At 49.2% G+C, this 15,425-nt stretch overlaps 7 protein-coding genes across 7 annotated transcripts; 5 read left to right on the top strand and 2 right to left on the bottom strand.

The window, feature by feature from the left end:
* Nucleotides 1-57: 57 nt before the first annotated feature.
* FVEG_10280 (hypothetical protein) lies at nt 58-901 on the top strand (the record flags this gene model as incomplete). The annotated part of the gene is made up of 1 exon (XM_018899357.1): nt 58-901. One exon carries the CDS (start codon nt 58-60, stop codon nt 709-711), a length of 654 nt encoding a protein of 217 aa, XP_018757412.1. The 3' UTR covers nt 712-901.
* A 2,340-nt stretch (nt 902-3,241) lies between these two features.
* FVEG_10281 (CPA1 family monovalent cation:H+ antiporter) lies at nt 3,242-6,747 on the top strand. Its single transcript, XM_018899358.1, has 2 exons — nt 3,242-5,770; nt 5,821-6,747. Exons 1-2 carry the CDS (start codon nt 3,683-3,685, stop codon nt 6,568-6,570), a joined length of 2,838 nt encoding a protein of 945 aa, XP_018757413.1. The 5' UTR covers nt 3,242-3,682; the 3' UTR covers nt 6,571-6,747.
* Nucleotides 6,733-8,581, bottom strand: FVEG_16775 (hypothetical protein). The gene is made up of 3 exons (XM_018906004.1): nt 8,213-8,581; nt 7,448-8,159; nt 6,733-7,380 (listed from the first exon to the last, which is right to left on the bottom strand). The coding sequence occupies exons 1-2, from the start codon at nt 8,526-8,528 to the stop codon at nt 7,858-7,860; spliced, it is 618 nt and encodes a 205-aa protein (XP_018757414.1). The 5' UTR covers nt 8,529-8,581; the 3' UTR covers nt 6,733-7,380; nt 7,448-7,857.
* On the top strand, nt 6,945-7,886 carry FVEG_10282 (hypothetical protein). The gene has a single exon (XM_018899359.1). The coding sequence runs from the start codon at nt 7,053-7,055 to the stop codon at nt 7,845-7,847; it is 795 nt and encodes a 264-aa protein (XP_018757415.1). The 5' UTR covers nt 6,945-7,052; the 3' UTR covers nt 7,848-7,886.
* A 157-nt stretch (nt 8,582-8,738) lies between the features above and the next one.
* On the top strand, nt 8,739-10,551 carry FVEG_10283 (N-acetylglucosaminylphosphatidylinositol deacetylase). The gene is made up of 3 exons (XM_018899360.1): nt 8,739-9,386; nt 9,492-9,594; nt 9,667-10,551. Exons 1-3 carry the CDS (start codon nt 9,173-9,175, stop codon nt 10,202-10,204), a joined length of 855 nt encoding a protein of 284 aa, XP_018757416.1. The 5' UTR covers nt 8,739-9,172; the 3' UTR covers nt 10,205-10,551.
* On the bottom strand, nt 10,361-12,219 carry FVEG_10284 (carboxypeptidase D). Its single transcript, XM_018899361.1, has 5 exons — nt 11,940-12,219; nt 11,008-11,886; nt 10,879-10,956; nt 10,636-10,824; nt 10,361-10,587 (listed from the first exon to the last, which is right to left on the bottom strand). The coding sequence occupies exons 1-5, from the start codon at nt 12,160-12,162 to the stop codon at nt 10,523-10,525; spliced, it is 1,434 nt and encodes a 477-aa protein (XP_018757417.1). The 5' UTR covers nt 12,163-12,219; the 3' UTR covers nt 10,361-10,522.
* A 1,068-nt stretch (nt 12,220-13,287) lies between these two features.
* On the top strand, nt 13,288-13,548 carry FVEG_16776 (hypothetical protein; the record flags this gene model as incomplete). Its single annotated transcript, XM_018906005.1, has 1 exon — nt 13,288-13,548. The coding sequence occupies one exon, from the start codon at nt 13,288-13,290 to the stop codon at nt 13,546-13,548; it is 261 nt and encodes an 86-aa protein (XP_018757418.1).
* Nucleotides 13,549-15,425: the final 1,877 nt, after the last annotated feature.

Genomic DNA, 15,425 nt, shown 5'->3' with positions numbered 1-15,425 from the left:
GATAAAGTCATTCCCAGAGACCTGGTGTTCAGGGCCCTACGATACACCACTCTCCCAATGCCACCCCCCAAAGACTTTCACCAACGGCAAGGGCATGCAGTGCTGCTTGTTAGGACTCAGTTCAGCAAGCCCAGGGCTTCATCACAAGCATCATGTGGTGACGTCTCTGCCAGCTTTGAATCACTTCTAAGCCGTGGTCAAAAGGGCAATCTTGTCGCGGTTCTCTGTCGAGATGTTGATGAGCCTCAATCGGAACCCGAGTCTGCACCTCAGACTCAGCCTCAGACTCAACCCAAACAGGAGCCCGAGCCTGAGAAAACCCAGCCCCTAGCTACAACAACGACCTCTGCTTCTTCTACCAAGGTCTTGAAGAATATCTTAATTGAGACTGGCCACACTACTCGAGACGACAAGTCAGACGATAGTCTAGATGGACCACCCCTGTCTTCAGTGGACGAAGACCTTGCCACCAAGAGCACAGTTCTTGCAATCGACACAGACCAGCCAACTGGCTCTCTTCCCATGCCTGTTCCTCCTAGCATGATGACCTCTGTGACAAAGCCGAGTGCTGCTAGCCAAACAGCGGCGTCTGCCAGCGAGGAACCGACTCCTACGCCCACAACGGCTGGTGGTTCTGTTCATACCCCTAGCTTTGGGTTCATGTGTGCGTCTTTGGCCATGTCTGCTATTATGTACATGGTCGTCAACTAGAGAGTTGGCTGGTAATTCATTTCAATTCTGAGGGGTGGGATCACTGTACTTGTTTGACCGAGGGAGTTGGTGAATTTCTGTATCAACTTGAGATACAAGTCAACGGAAGTGAGAGAAGCTCACGTAGTTAGGCATTTAGATAGCCGGAAAATAACAGAATACCCTTCAAGATCGAATTTGTTAATACTGGCCTTAGATGCATGTAATTTGTGTGTATGTGATATATGGTGCCGAGTGGTTCGCCTTCAAGCCTATCGCATAACTGCTCATTGTGATCGAGTAACATATTCGCGTGGCGCTCAGCGATTTCGTGATCGCAAAACTCTGTAACACGAAAGATGCAATACTCGATTGCGATAAAAATGAAGCTATCGTCAAATCATGTTCTTGTGCATTTGCACCACCTGGTGTGTTTTTACCTCTTGGCGACTTCACGTGTGAGCTTGGCCCTTGGCGCCGAGTGACTGGCGAGCCTGGGGTGCATCTCTGGGCTTCTTGGCTGCACCAAAATCCAGGGACCTCCAGATCTCCAAGAGATCTCCAAGGCTTATAAAATGCAAGGTCAATTGACGTTTCTTCAACTTTGGTGCTCTCTTCACAACGTGCAAGACGTTGTGTGCGTGAGACACGATGCCCTCACAAGTCGTACAGGAGGTTCGCAGATCTCTTTTTAGAATGAGCGGTGTATTGACCTTGCGGTTATTACTGTGGAGTTAAGAAACCCAGATTCGAGGTGAAAAGAGCTTGAAGCTTTGCTGGAAACAGGGTAGCGTGTTTTCTATCGTCCTCACTGACGTCAACAAACCAAGGCGATTGTCAATGGGCTCAATTTGATCTTGCAGATTCACAGTGAGATTCGATGGAGTCTTACCTGAGCGATTCTGCATGTAGAAGTTGAAGGGCCTGGGCCAAATGCTCCTGATCTAGACCCCCGAGAGGCCCAGCTAGACCGTTTCCAACGCCGCGTTTATCAACCATTGGCAGCTCGGGCGTTTCGTGACAAATAATAAGCATAAAATCGATCTCGCAGCTCGACAGGGAAATAAGGTTGTCTGCGGTTATGGCCGCAGGAGCGGTAAAAAATTAACCTTGATTTGACAGACCCTCAAACCATGTGCCAAAGACAACAAGCTGGTAACTGGGGTTCACACGAATTTTAGTGGAACAGATGCACAAATCAAGAGAGGAAACAAGAGCCGGGTCGTTTCTCCTTCGGTCGCCCTTTGCAGCGAGAGAAGCGTCTAGGATGGGCACGTTTTCGTGGGGATCTGATGCAGCTCGACGTTAATGTTCATCAGTATGATGATCATGTTGCGGATCAGTCTATCACTCGAGACGATGAACAAATGACTCGAGATGATAAAACCGAGGTTAGCGCTGCAAAAGTCGTCATCGAGGGAATGCTATAGTGCCAAGAAATACAGGTATTGGCTGGAGGGTCTTCAGGTGGTCATATCCATTGCCCGCAATCTTGTTCTTTTGTGTTCATTTTTCTTCAGAGTGAGAATGTCAATTCCCGTTGGAGACCGAAGGACATGGTTCTATCTCGCACGGAACTGCCGGGGTCACAGTACCAGTACATGCGAACACTGCTCTTATCGTCTCGGGCAGGCAGCTGGAGGCTATTCAAGCAATCAACGGCTAGCGGCATATCTCGTTTATGGGCACCATATCATGATATGATACGGCCTGGTTGCTTTTGTGAGACTATCGATTAGGCGTCGTTAGGCTTCGGATGCCATTCTCATCGAACTTTGATACAAGACGAATGTGTATAGGTGTGGGTGAGCATACAGGCACAGAATAGCGTATTAGAGAAAGATGTTGAGGCGAGAAGTGGAACCAGACCGTTGTGATTGAAATAAAGTCATGGCGTTGAACAAGGGAGATGCATGGAGGACAGGACAAGCTGACGAGTAAGACAGGGCTTATTGAGATGTGATCTAGACCGTTATCGTGAAACTGTACCGTACAGAGTATTTGAGTCTCGATTCAAAGGGTCAAACATAGGTTGAGCCTCTATGAATAAAACCTAGGGCTTGTTTTACAACATCAGTCTCGAAATGATATTGAATAGAACAACACGATAGACCTCTCGAGCCTTGGTATATTGCCGTCTTGTCCGGCTTGGGTGTCGCGAAGATTCTGGATAAAAGCAGCGGCGCATCAAATGGCCCTGCGAGCCCCCACTGAGAGGCTCTTGGCGGTACTTGATCCGACTGGGGCCCCCTGTTCCTTGACCTTGACCTTGTGGTTCGCTCACTGGCTGTGTGTGCTGCGTCGTGAGATGGATGGATGGCTGCTGGTGGTGACGATCCCCTTGCTCGTCGATGAACTTCGATTTTTGCGCTAGAAGACACCCCTCCGGAGACACAAATCTCCAGCCGATGAGGTTAAGAAAAAACCTCCAGTGAAAGCCGTTGGAGCATTTGAACTTCTACCGTCATTCTTCGTGGCTGTATTCTGTTGAGAATACCTTATCTGCTCTCCAGATTAACATCGATAAGTCTCATCACGCCTAGACCTTTGTGGCGTCGAGTGGCGTGCCATCCCGGCTTTACAGGCATTGTTGCCCTGTGACGACACTGTTCAAGGCCTGTGCCATTTTTGAGCCCGGCGCCGATTGACGGGGATCAAACGGTTCGTTCTTGCGTGTTGATCTCGGGCGGCCGTTGAGAAATTCTTTTTCTTCCTTCCCTACAACAACAATTGACATTAGGCCAACTGTTTCTGTTGACGGCCTTCCCCTCTCATCGCTCTTTTACTACCTACCTACTCCTCTCGTGGACGTTGCACTTCTCTCGCATACGAGTTGCCAACAACAATTGATCGCGGCGTCGCCGCCCGATTTCCTCCCCATTGCGATAACGTTGCTTTGATCGCTTCCGAGATTGCGACACTACAAGTATCGAGCGCCGTCAAGGCCAATCGAACGACCGAACCTCTTGTATCTTTATTCCTATAGCCCAACATGGCGTGGAGTCACCTTGACATCACCAAGCCGCACTTGGTGTACATTATCCTCGGCGGCTTCACTTCCCTTTTCATGCTCTGCTCGTCCTTTATCAAGGAGCGCATGTACATTGGTGAAGCCACAGTCGCTACCCTTTGTGGCGTAATCTTCGGTCCTCATGCAGCCAATTTGATTAATCCCCAGGAATGGGGTTCGACCGATATCGTTACCGTCGAGTTCTCCCGAATTGTTCTTGTTGTCCAATGTTTCGCCGTCGGTGTCGAATTGCCCAAGTTCTACATGGAGCGCCATTGGAAGTCTGTTGTCTTTCTTTTGGTCCCAGTAATGACGTTCGGCTGGCTTATTGTCAGTTTGTTCATCTTCTGGATGATCCCTGCACTGGATTGGCTCGATAGTCTTGTTGTGGCTGCGTGTGTTACTGCTACTGATCCTGTCCTGGCATCGTCTGTGGTAGGAAAGGGCAAGTTTGCAAAGCGAGTCCCTAAGCATCTTCGAGATTTGCTGTCCGCCGAGTCTGGGTGTAACGACGGAATGGCATTCCCCTTCATTTATCTGTCTTTGTACCTTATTCAGTACAAGCGAGATGCACAGGATGTGAGCTTCCATTTCGTTGTGTATGTTCTTCTCTACGAGTGCATCTTCGGCGCCATCTATGGTTTTGCCATTGGTTACATCGCTCGCCATGGTATCAAGTTCGCTGAGAAGCGCGACCTCATCGATCGAGAAAGTTTCCTCGTTTTCTACTTCGTTGTTGCGTTGTGGTGTGCCGGCTCTGGTAGTATCCTGGGCATGGACGATTTGCTTGTCGGTTTCGCAGCAGGAGTTGGTTTCTCCAACGACGGTTGGTTCGGCGAGAAGACTGAAGAGTCTCATGTTTCCAACGTTATCGATCTTTTGCTTAACTTGACTTACTTCGTCTACTTTGGAACCATCATCCCGTGGTCGCAATTCAACGATGGTCGATTTGGCATGATGGCCTGGCGTCTTGTGGTCATCGCCATTTTTGTCCTTTTCTTTCGCCGGATCCCTATCATGCTGGCCCTCAAACCGTTTATACCAGACGTCAAAACATGGCGTGAAGCATTGTTCGCTGGTCATTTCGGCCCAATCGGCGTGGGCGCGATCTTCGTTGCGATCTTGGCACGAGCTGAATTGGAGCATGACGAGCCGGTACCTTTGGCGGAGATGCCGCCCGAGAATACTGAACATTATGAGCTCATATATCTCGTGTGGCCGATAGTGTGCTTCATGGTTGTCACATCAATTCTTGTCCATGGCTCCTCAATTGCCGTCTTTACCCTTGGAAAGCGTATCAACACCTTGAGTTTGACCATGTCTTACACAGCTGCGCCCGAAGATGGACCTTCTTGGATGAACCGACTACCCCGAATCTCTTCTCAATCCAGATCTCAAGCCAGATCCTTCTCTGAGGCATCCATCGACGAAGAGAAGGGACCTCAGCTCCCTCCCGATGCACTGGTTCCTCCCAATGGGCCTTACAGTCATCTTTTACGCAGACAGCGAGACCAAGGTGGCAGCCGCTCATCATCGGTTGTGTCGCGAAAGCGCAAGTATAAGAACTGGGAAGACAATGGCCCCGGAGGACCCATCGCTCAGTCTGCTATCTTCCCCCAGCGACAATCGTCTACGCCTTTATCCCCTACTGAACAGTCCGAGCAAGAGGAGTCACCTTCGCAAGGCAACACTGAATCAACTCTGGCGGCCGATGATAGCTCCAAGGAGAAGGATACCGACAAGATTGAGAAGGTAGAAGATAGCCCCATCGGTAGCAGCGGCCAGAAGACACCCCCCAAGCCTGTGAACGTATTCGAGGAGGGGCACGATTTGATATTTGAGAACAAGGACGGAGACGTTCTTGATGTCGAGCCTGCTCCCGATTCTCACAGACAAGACGAAGACCATGTGCCCATCACAGCCGTTAAGCCTGGCCACGACAAGCTATGGACTATCTCTGGTTTTAGGAAGAGGGTGGGTGAAGTCTACAATACTGAAATCGAGAAGCGTAAGGAAAAGGGCCAAGATCGACGACACGAACCTGCCAGAGCCTACCAATTTGGAAACACGGTACGTGCATCCCTAGAATTGCATCAAAGGATTGAACTAACAAGGTACAGATTATTGTCGAAGACGAGGACGGTGAAGTCGTTAAAACTTATGAACTGCCCACCACCAAGGGTGAGAACTCAGAAGCCGGTCCCAGCACCACACCCGCCGAGAAGGCAGCAGCCAAACCTGGATGGACCAATTTTGGAGGCGTGTTCGGAGGCAACAGCTCCAATGAACAGACTAGGAAGAAGTCTATTGCGGAGAACCAAGCAGCCGATGACAAGGCCATTCGATTCACGATTGGCGGTGTTGGTCAACGCATGACTAAGGAGGACTTCATCCGTGAAGTACAGAAGCTGGATTCACGAACAAGAAAGGAGGTTGTAGAGCAATCATCTGCCTCGCAAGCTGTCAAGAAGGTTGCCAAACAGGACCTGCCACCCGAAACTGCAGTCAAGGCAGCCAAGGCTGCTGAGCATCACTCTAGCGGAAAGGCGAAGGCAACGGAGGCCCCAGCTGCGTCTCCCTCCCGGCATGCAGGCCCTTCGAGCCCATCCAAGCCATCCGAGGAGCAAGGTGAGACAGCTGTTGAGCGCAAACGCCGTCTCGCCGTTCTATCAGCTCAAGGGGACGATGAGCGTGAGGAAGAGACTGGCGAGACACCAGCGGAAAGGAGGAGGAGAGAGGCTGCTCTGGGTGTAGGCAACGCAGGTGATGACAGTGATGACGACGAGGGCACCGAGAGAGTGCCACCAAGCCGACGAGGTATCACGTTTGCTGATTCGACACGGCCCAGCAGGGGAAGAGCTCCGAGGTAGTGGATGATTCCATTTAGAGCGGGTTTATTTGCATTTTCTTCTTCGCATAGATAATGATATCCAGTATGATTCTACTGATGATAAGGAGGTGTTAATTGCATGGTGTATCACATAGCGCATTATATAGGAATCATGTCATATTCTAAACTAGATACATGAAATCACCGTTTGCCCATGTCTTCTATTGAGCCTGATTCCTCTCCAATGCCCTCCTTATTCACCATTACGTTACGTTAAGAAGTTTGTAATTGTAACAAGAAAGGAGTCTCATTCGGCATCACGTGCAGTATCACGTGAATGAGATGATAGCTACAGGGGTTTCAGCTCTCCCGGTCAGCTCGACTGGATCTTTAGGCTCTACTCAACACTCCATGTAATTGACTGACGGCGTTCAAAATGTACTTGCTGGAATTTCTTTCTCCGTAACATATACCAGGACTCTTACGCTCGCCCTCAACCCTCTGCCTGACCTGTGAGGCTCAATGGACTCCAGTGATGGCCAGCAAGACTCGCCCCTCTCCATAAGCGCCAACGTTGCGGGCATGCTGACCTTTGTCGTCGCCATTGCTGCAGCATTCTATGCTCGTCTGACATTCCTTCGAAATAGCGACGATGAGTATTTCCGTGTCAAAACATCTTTGTCGTGGTACAAAACTGAATCTACTTGGCTGGCGGATCTCGTAGCAGCCATAAATGCCCAGCATGAAGGTTTCCATACACAGCAACCCGAATATCAGATGTACAACTTTGTTATGGAAGATCTATTGAATCTGGAGCAGCGTCTTCTCGATATTGTCGCTGAGACGGAGGCTAAGGCGAGTGTTGGTGACCAAGGGCAGTCATGGACACTCATGCCGAGGAATTGGAATGGACGTACAACAGTGGCCATGGCATGGCTGCCAGTGAGGACGAAAGCGTTGGAGCTAGTGAGACAGCGAGAAGGTCTGACTGCGAGAGTGCAATTCATGCAAATGAGCATGATCTCATCTCGATTACGAGATCTGGAATCTAGGACGAAATGGCGAGAGATGAAGATGGATGAGAGCTCGCGCAAACTCGAGTCGTTAGTTGAGAGCCAGAGGGATAGGATCCATCGATTAGAAGACCTGGTGAGCCGGTTGACACATCGTGATCGATCTGGCCTATCGAGGGCCGGGACCTTGACAGATCTCGCAGTCAAGAGCAACGAGTCAACCGAGTCGGCTGAGGATGGCGGTCCCGCCACAACGTCTGAGTTGGGAGATGCAATTAAGCCCAACAAGTCAATAGCAGAATAGACTTGATTGTTTATCGGAAACCATATCCATTCTTGTAGGCATATGCAACGGCAATGCATAAACTCGGAAACGCCCAAAGAATGTCCATCTCGACGACGGCCCATACCCACAAGCAGCCTAAAGGAGGAGCTTGTTTCATGACTGCTATGTATCCGTAGTTGTTGCTGATGTGGATGAGGTAGCAGCCGCCTACGGTGCTCGCGACAAAGAATATGGCCTGACGAACAGTCTCTTGGTATTGTTGCGGAACAAGCGGAAAGAATGACTTATGGGAGTAATGTGGATGCAAGACGTAAAAGAGGCCGATGAACACTAAAGAAACATCATGTAAGTAGACAAATTGGTACAGATCGCAGACATCTTACAAAGCCAGGCTGTGAAAGTCCTTTGGACGATAGCAAACCAATCAACTTCCATTGCATATTGTCGCTGTACTAGGACATCGAATGTGAAATGCACGGTTGCAATGACTCCAGTCCATAGTATTGTCTCAAAGATACGTTCTGTTCGAGGGGACAAGAGGGGACCTTCGCCGTTGAGCTCGCGTTGTCTTCGATCAGCTTCTGCAAATAGATCACGCCCCTTTGCGAAATCGACAAGTGTTTCCTTAGTGGGACCAGATCGATCTGGCTGCTCAAGTTTAATATCCTTGACAGACTTTTCCTTTCGTTGACGGGCCATGGTCGGCAGTTGATGGTGGTTGTGTCGTAAGATGAAGCTCTTGGGCAACTTTGAGTAAAGTTCAAAGTTGAGGTTCACCTGAGGTTAACGTCAACGTCAACAGGTTGCCCCAATGGGCCTAGCGCATGACGCTGGAATGGAAGCTTCGGGCCCTGCCGTGCTCAACGCCACTACCCAACCCTCTGTAAATTGAGGGGCTAGAGGGGCTTCCTGAGCAGGCTGAACTTGAGCTTCAGCTAAGTTAACTAATGCATCGGGACAGTCTAGTGAGGCGGTGAACCGTTAGGCTCAGGTCTATGGGGGGTTGTCTTAGCGATTGGCATCTGCGGCCTCGTGAGCTCCTGCCCCTCCACGACCAAGTTTCATTTGTTATTTCTCGCGTCTCGTGCCACTTTTGTCTCAGCCATCATAACTCGTTTATGACCCGGGTCACGACCAACTTCCGACAGGAGCCAAGTCTTTACTCTCAACGACTCAATTGACCTTGGTGTAGCTTCTATTGTCTGCTCACAGCTCATATAGACCTTGCGCTGCTGTAACGATCATCGTCCACATCCATCCGATACCCAATAGCCGAAGTCGTAGTTCTCTAGCAATCCTGTCGCAAAAGTAACCATAGCACCGTATTCGAAGCGACCCCCGATATGAACGTTCTTCACATCTTCGCCGGCCTCGCCGTTGTGGTGCCAGGCATCTACATGTTCACAGCCAGCACTGCCCAATCGCCCATCAAGAACAAGCGAGTTTGTCTCCTGATTGCGCATCCCGACGACGAAGCCATGTTCTTCTCCCCGACCGTCCTCGCCCTCACGCGACCCGAGAACGGAAACCACGTCAAGATTCTATGCCTAAGCACTGGTATGAGCCGACTGAGGCGACCCGTGCTTTGCAGTCGCATCGTGATGCGACTACACAAATTGGTTGAAAGCAGTTTTGGCTGATGGTGACTTTGGCGTGTTATAGGAGATGCCGACGGATTAGGAGAAGTTCGCAAGAAGGAGCTGGTCAAGAGCGGCCTGACGCTAGGACTACAGAGCGAGGACGATGTTTTTGTGGTCGACAACCCGTATGTTGAATACCTGTGATCACCATCACTGGCACTTGTGGCCCAAAAGACTGACTGATACCTCACTTACAGCACCGATTTTCCCGACTCCATGACGAGAATGTGGGACAAGAACCTGATCGCTCGTCTGCTGGGAAGCACGTTTGCGCCCAAATTTGGTCAGGAGCGTAAGAACAATATGAAGCCCACTGCCAACATTGACATCCTCATTACATTTGACAGCAATGGCGTGTCTTCTCATCCCAACCATATCTCTCTCTACCTGGGTGCCAGATCCTTCATCCAGGCCCTTACCACCGCGTCCGAGTGGCCGAGCCCCGTCGATCTATATACCCTTTCCACCGTAGGCATCGTGCGCAAGTACTCCGCCTTTATGGACTTTGTTCCCACGCTACTCTCATCCATTGGTGTCAAGGATCAGGATAAGGAGCGACCCGAAAGTCTGGTATTCATGAACCAGCTCGTTGGTCGTGGTGCCTATGGCACTGCTTGGAGCGCCATGACGCAAGCGCACAGAAGCCAGATGGTCTGGTTCCGCTATGGCTGGATCACTCTCAGCCGGTATATGGTCATCAATGATCTACGTCTTGAAAAGGTTAAGCCACAGTAACGAAAACGGAAAGTAAAGCAAAGCAAAGGAACCGCATGGCACGGGGAGTTTGGAACGTATTTTACATATTCGCTATTTGTCTGTACGACCTTGACGTACGATTTACTTTTGTATCTTACTTACATGTAAACTTGAATATACGAGAACAAGGCAGGATGTCTAGAATGCACAACGCTCAATGGTTGGGGTCTGGTGGTACAAGCATGAAACATTGAAATGATATTATGCATTACGAATACCATGACCTGGTGGTTCTAGGGTTCCGTCTACCTAAACGCCTTGAAGAAAACATGATTTCTTGGGGGAGTTCTTATCTCATCAGGTTGCCTTGATTGGCTTTTTCTGCATAACTTGTTTAAACACTTGCAGTGCAGTCTTAGGTTCTATTCTTCTGTCAGCCGGTAATCTTGGGCAATGTCAGGGGTACTCACGATAATATGGCACTGAATGTCCGGCCTCCCAAACCTTGAGGAAGGACAGATTCCCCACCGTCTTGTATCGGCCATGGGCTGTGCCGTTGACCGTGTAATTGCTGAAGGGCGCTGCCACAAACTTCTTCTGGCCGGGCCACTCGAGCGCATAAGATGCCCAAAGGACACCCTCCCAGTTGCAGATCCAATCTGTGAGATGTAAATCAGTTTCTGCTCTATTTGTGTCACCAACTTGCCACTTACCAGTATCTCCAGCCCACAGAAGCGTGTTGATGCCACGCTTCACAACGTCTGCCAAAGGCCCGACATATGAACGCGCACCTGTACCATGTCAGCATTAATCCTTAACCTCGCCGTCGTAGGGGCACTGACCGTCTCCCGTCGTCGCCATATTTGCATAAACTGTGTCACTGCACTCGGCGAAACGGGTGTTGGCTCCAATTGCATCCATAACCTCGGCCCGCGTGAGATACTCAAGGAACGTCTCTGGCGGGTCAACATCATCCCTGCCGATACGCACATCGTAGACGTTGAAGTCGGTTCTGCCTGCAATCTCGAGGTTGGTGTACATTTGGGTGTTGCATGCATCATCAGCCTCTGCGCATTCATCATCTTGACCCTCGAGTTGGGTGCAGTTGTTGATGACGGGCAGACAGTACTTATCATAGGCGTCGATGAAACGAGTGAGAAGTTTGTTGTTAAGAATCTGCTTGTAGGGGTTGCGGTTGGCATATGTTGCGTAGGATTTGAACTGCCGCTTCGGATCGATCCAGCCGTTGTTGATGCCCAGCGCTACCATATCGATCTTGTGGCCTTCAGCATTACCCTTTTCAATTTGGTCATTCTTCTTGAGGAAGTAATCGGCGAATTCAGGGCCGTAGTGTCCACCGTAGGACTGTGTAAAGAGACCAAACTCTCTGGATTTGTACTTGGGAAATCGGTCCAGGAAGACTTGCATGAATTTCCAGATATAAGGGGCAGCTTGTGCTGTAGAGTTGACGTCTTCGGTTCCAACACTGAAGCCAGTACCGATTGGCTGATCGATGTAGAGCATGTTCGCGTACTCGTTCCAGGAATGAGGGTTGAGAGACGGTTCAGTGTCGTTATTGACAAAGTGACAAGGCCCATGCTCTGTGAAGAGGCCTATCATTGAGGAACACCCAGGACCGCCGTTGAGCCAGATAGCGAGGGGGGCCTTCTCAGCGTTGTGACGAGCCTCGAAGAACCAAAACCACATGCTATGGTTTTTCCCTGTATAATTTTTATCAGAAAGGACCTTAGGACATCAAGTATGATCAACTTACCAATAGACAAGTACCCGGAGTATTGGCCAACACCAGGCGTCGTCTCGCAGATTCCTGAATTGGTCACATACTCAAGCTTCGAATTGGTAGCGGCATGTTTGAAGACAGTGAGGCCATGGCGCTCCAAGGTTCTGAATTGTCTACTACCAGGAGCTATACCACCGAAAGCACTGACTGATCCGATGAGGCCTAGAAGAGCTGTCGAGATAGACGAGAAGCGCATTTTAACGATGCTGTAGGATGACGCCCCCGGAGTCCAACCCAGGAACAAACAGAGGCAGGTGTCTATCTATTTATAAATTCAAGCATCCTGCCATTGTGGGACGAGATCCTGGTTACTCGCCGTCGTCAGGATCTACATTCTAACTTGGGTTCTACAATAAAATGGGCATTGATGGTTCAAGTGATTGATTGGTTTTATCAGGCTAGACTGTTTCTCCGATTGATTGCAATGTTCCAAATCTGTTGTGACGTGCACCGAGAAAGGATGCGCGCTTGGACGGATGTGTCCAAGCATGGAAGCTCCGTTGCTTCAGATTTCGGTGCATCGCTTTTTGTTACTTGGTCTGTGGACATACAGCGGATTTAAATTGTCCGTAGCCATAAAGGATCTGGAGGAACGCGAATGTAACTCAAACATTGGCTGTGGTCGTATGTTGAGGAAACATCGCCCTTGTCCTGTCTATCAATAACGATTCCTTAATAGGTCTGATCGACAGGGGATCTACTGAAAGGGATATTCTAACCGCAGAGTCCTACCTAGAGAATGTCTTCACTTTAAGACCGAGCATTTCTCCCTTCAACCAAAACAAATCAGAGCCGTACATGCCGGGACAGGTCCTGGTCAACATTGACTCAACGGGAAGAGCGAGCCGAGCGGGTGGAACGATATAACAAGCAACCTTAGAGGCTACTACAAGCGGCAGTTTGTAGGCTCAACAGATAAGATCTGATGGATTGTTTCACAGCATGGATCAGCATTTATTAATTGTAACTTTGTTCGACTTTGACACTGCAAATTGCTCTTCATGTGAAAAACAAATACGATGTGTACATATATGGATACGATGCACCATTTGTGGTATACAGTAGGGCATACTAGGAGAATTGATGAGATTTAGTCCAGCAGTGTATTGCCCATTCAACTCCTTTCTCAACAAAGAATCATGGCGGCGATATTGATGTTTGGTGGCCCAAGTGTCGAGTCTCTATAGACGCACATCCCAAAGCAGTTGACAATATGTCAGCTCCTCAGCTAGACGCCATTTCCCCTCTCCTACAATAATGAACCACATCTCTCGTATCTTCATCCCATTTGTGATATCCTAGGAGCTCCCGCCAAGTCAAAATGTTTTCCGGTGATCTCGCCTATGTACGCCCAGCTACAACGCGCAAGCGGCGAAATGTCATGTCAATCGCTCTTCGTGACATGAAACCTGTGAGAACACACGCGACTGCGGCTGAGTGCTACACTTCAGACGAGCATACGAGCCACAAAGAAATCGCCGAGCGAATGCTGCATCAGAGAAATGGCCTGACAGGAGGTCAAGAAGCAACGATGTACACACTCAAAGCTCAGTTGCACGACAACGCCTTGTCCACATCATAAACACCACTTGGGACACAGGCCTTTGCTTGTGGCCTTACAAACACCTCGCTTCTATTCGTTCATCCTCATCATTGATAAAGATCATCGTTTCATATTCTAGGGCTGTTTCTAGACATCCTTCGACTTAGCTTCAACCCGTTACGCTCTCTGCGGCCCATTCCTTTTGGCAACAAGGAGACAACGCCAGCAGAAGATTATCAGAGGATTTCACCAGCAGGACAGAATCACAGTGACATACTCATTCATCAACCTTTAATGGTACAGCTATGAACCAAAGGACAGAAATTGAAACACCTGCATGCTGCATCGGTTCCTAATGTTGGACGTCAATAGGTGGTGGCTTTGTGTATATCGGGTTTCAGCAATGTATACCCACAGCAAGGATTCATAGCTTTTCATCCATGAGAAAACAGATAATAGTTTCAATGTTGTTTGGATTGATGGTCACCCACGCTCCAGTTTGCGTAATTGGGCTGTCCTTTCACACGGGTCCAATATGTGAATGGATGCACCAAATATCTAGTTCGTTACCATGGTCTCAATACGTGCCTGGGAAATCTCGGTTCTTCTTAAAATCAGCTATCGAATGGATGTAAAGTGGAAAGGTATTCCATGAAGCAGTAGAAAGAATTGTTTGTGATAGGATCCATGGATGCAATATTAATTCCGTTCCTCATAATGAGAAGACTCAGCTTATCCTTAAGGAGCAAGAAAACGATGACCTCTAGCTGAGGTGCCAAAACCAGTCAAGTCTCTGGTTGTTTAGGACGGAGGATAGCTCAAGTATATCAACTCTCCTGCGTTCCCATTTCTCTCAGACCGTGTCAGAGTCTTGCGTCGAGGACGGATCGTAATCCGACTTCGAGTGTCTAGAAATAAGCATAAGATAAGCTTCTCGACAATCAGAGAGCCAAGGATATTTAGCCGACGTGTCGAGACTGGTCTCTTGCATGGATTGTTTCGATGTGCCCAATTAGAAAGAGATGTTGTCCGTAAATATGCGACTGATGCCTCAAGACTCCAAGATTCTCCAATGTCAAAGATGGACAAGGTCGGATATTATTTATGCGGCCGAGTCATTTTCCTTGCCTTGCAGCCCTTGGTAGGCTGCGGGATATCTCCCCCGACTTTATCAGCCACCCCGCGGTTTCGGGCCTGCGGGGGAGTGTTGAGGCCGGGCCGGCCAACCAGCAGCGACTGGGAGTCCGCTATTGGCATGACGTGTTGGGTGTCCGCAGTAAGAGTGACTAGGGTTAGAAGGTTAACTTTTGGCAAGACAAGGATAAATAAACCGATGTCTCCAATGAGAAGGGTTTGTGTAATAAATGATCACACCAGTTGTGAAGAGACTTCTTTGAGTTTGTTTAGGACCATCATATGATTGTTTGTTTTTTGAATACATTCACGGTCACATCTTGGGGCTGAAAATGCAGTCTGCTAATCATCTCTTGGCACTGACGTTCTTGTGGATTTTGAGCATTGAAAAGAATGGGCTGTTTGAACCCGCAACGTCTTGGCCCTTGTCCTGATAAGAAGTGAAGGCAGCTGGGAAAAGAAGGAACATTATAGGTAGTCCATGTAAGACAGAGCATACTGAAGAGAGACCTGGATTGAAAGGGAGTCAGAGTCAGGGCCAAGGCTAGGGAGAACAGCACCCTCGGGGAGAAGCCCATTCATTAATTACATTGCAAGTGCAAGTGAAAGTGGAAGTGGAAGTGGAAGTGAGCAAACCACAAACTCAACCCCAAAGCCTAAACGGAAGGCGCACCCCGGACGGGAAGCCCCCTACTCCTTGCGCTTTCCACTCAAATTGTCAGGGATATTGTCTTTTCCCTGCGTGGATTGCCTGGATTCTTTGGAGAAAGAGGGGCCATGCC

This window comes from Fusarium verticillioides, chromosome 9 (genome assembly GCF_000149555.1).
Source record: "Fusarium verticillioides 7600 chromosome 9, whole genome shotgun sequence".
NCBI lineage: Eukaryota > Fungi > Ascomycota > Sordariomycetes > Hypocreales > Nectriaceae > Fusarium > Fusarium verticillioides.
This window is presented reverse-complemented; position numbering and strand designations above follow the sequence as displayed.

What these genes read in the sequence shown, in the direction of transcription:
- FVEG_10284 (XM_018899361.1), bottom strand. Translation starts at nt 12,162, where the DNA reads ATGCGCTTCTCGTCTATCTCGACAGCTCTTCTAGGCCTCATCGGATCA. An exon ending in CTCCGGGTACTTGTCTATTG is followed by an intron (nt 11,887 to 11,939) that starts GTAAGTTGATCA and finishes AAAATTATACAG; the next exon opens with GGAAAAACCATAGCATGTGG. An exon ending in TATGGCGACGACGGGAGACG is followed by an intron (nt 10,957 to 11,007) that starts GTCAGTGCCCCT and finishes GACATGGTACAG; the next exon opens with GTGCGCGTTCATATGTCGGG.
- FVEG_10281 (XM_018899358.1), top strand. Translation starts at nt 3,683, where the DNA reads ATGGCGTGGAGTCACCTTGACATCACCAAGCCGCACTTGGTGTACATT. An exon ending in CCTACCAATTTGGAAACACG is followed by an intron (nt 5,771 to 5,820) that starts GTACGTGCATCC and finishes AACAAGGTACAG; the next exon opens with ATTATTGTCGAAGACGAGGA.
- FVEG_16775 (XM_018906004.1), bottom strand. Translation starts at nt 8,528, where the DNA reads ATGGCCCGTCAACGAAAGGAAAAGTCTGTCAAGGATATTAAACTTGAG. An exon ending in GACTTTCACAGCCTGGCTTT is followed by an intron (nt 8,160 to 8,212) that starts GTAAGATGTCTG and finishes ATGTTTCTTTAG; the next exon opens with TGTTCATCGGCCTCTTTTAC.
- FVEG_10283 (XM_018899360.1), top strand. Translation starts at nt 9,173, where the DNA reads ATGAACGTTCTTCACATCTTCGCCGGCCTCGCCGTTGTGGTGCCAGGC. An exon ending in GATTCTATGCCTAAGCACTG is followed by an intron (nt 9,387 to 9,491) that starts GTATGAGCCGAC and finishes GGCGTGTTATAG; the next exon opens with GAGATGCCGACGGATTAGGA. An exon ending in GTTTTTGTGGTCGACAACCC is followed by an intron (nt 9,595 to 9,666) that starts GTATGTTGAATA and finishes CCTCACTTACAG; the next exon opens with CACCGATTTTCCCGACTCCA.
- FVEG_10282 (XM_018899359.1), top strand. Translation starts at nt 7,053, where the DNA reads ATGGACTCCAGTGATGGCCAGCAAGACTCGCCCCTCTCCATAAGCGCC.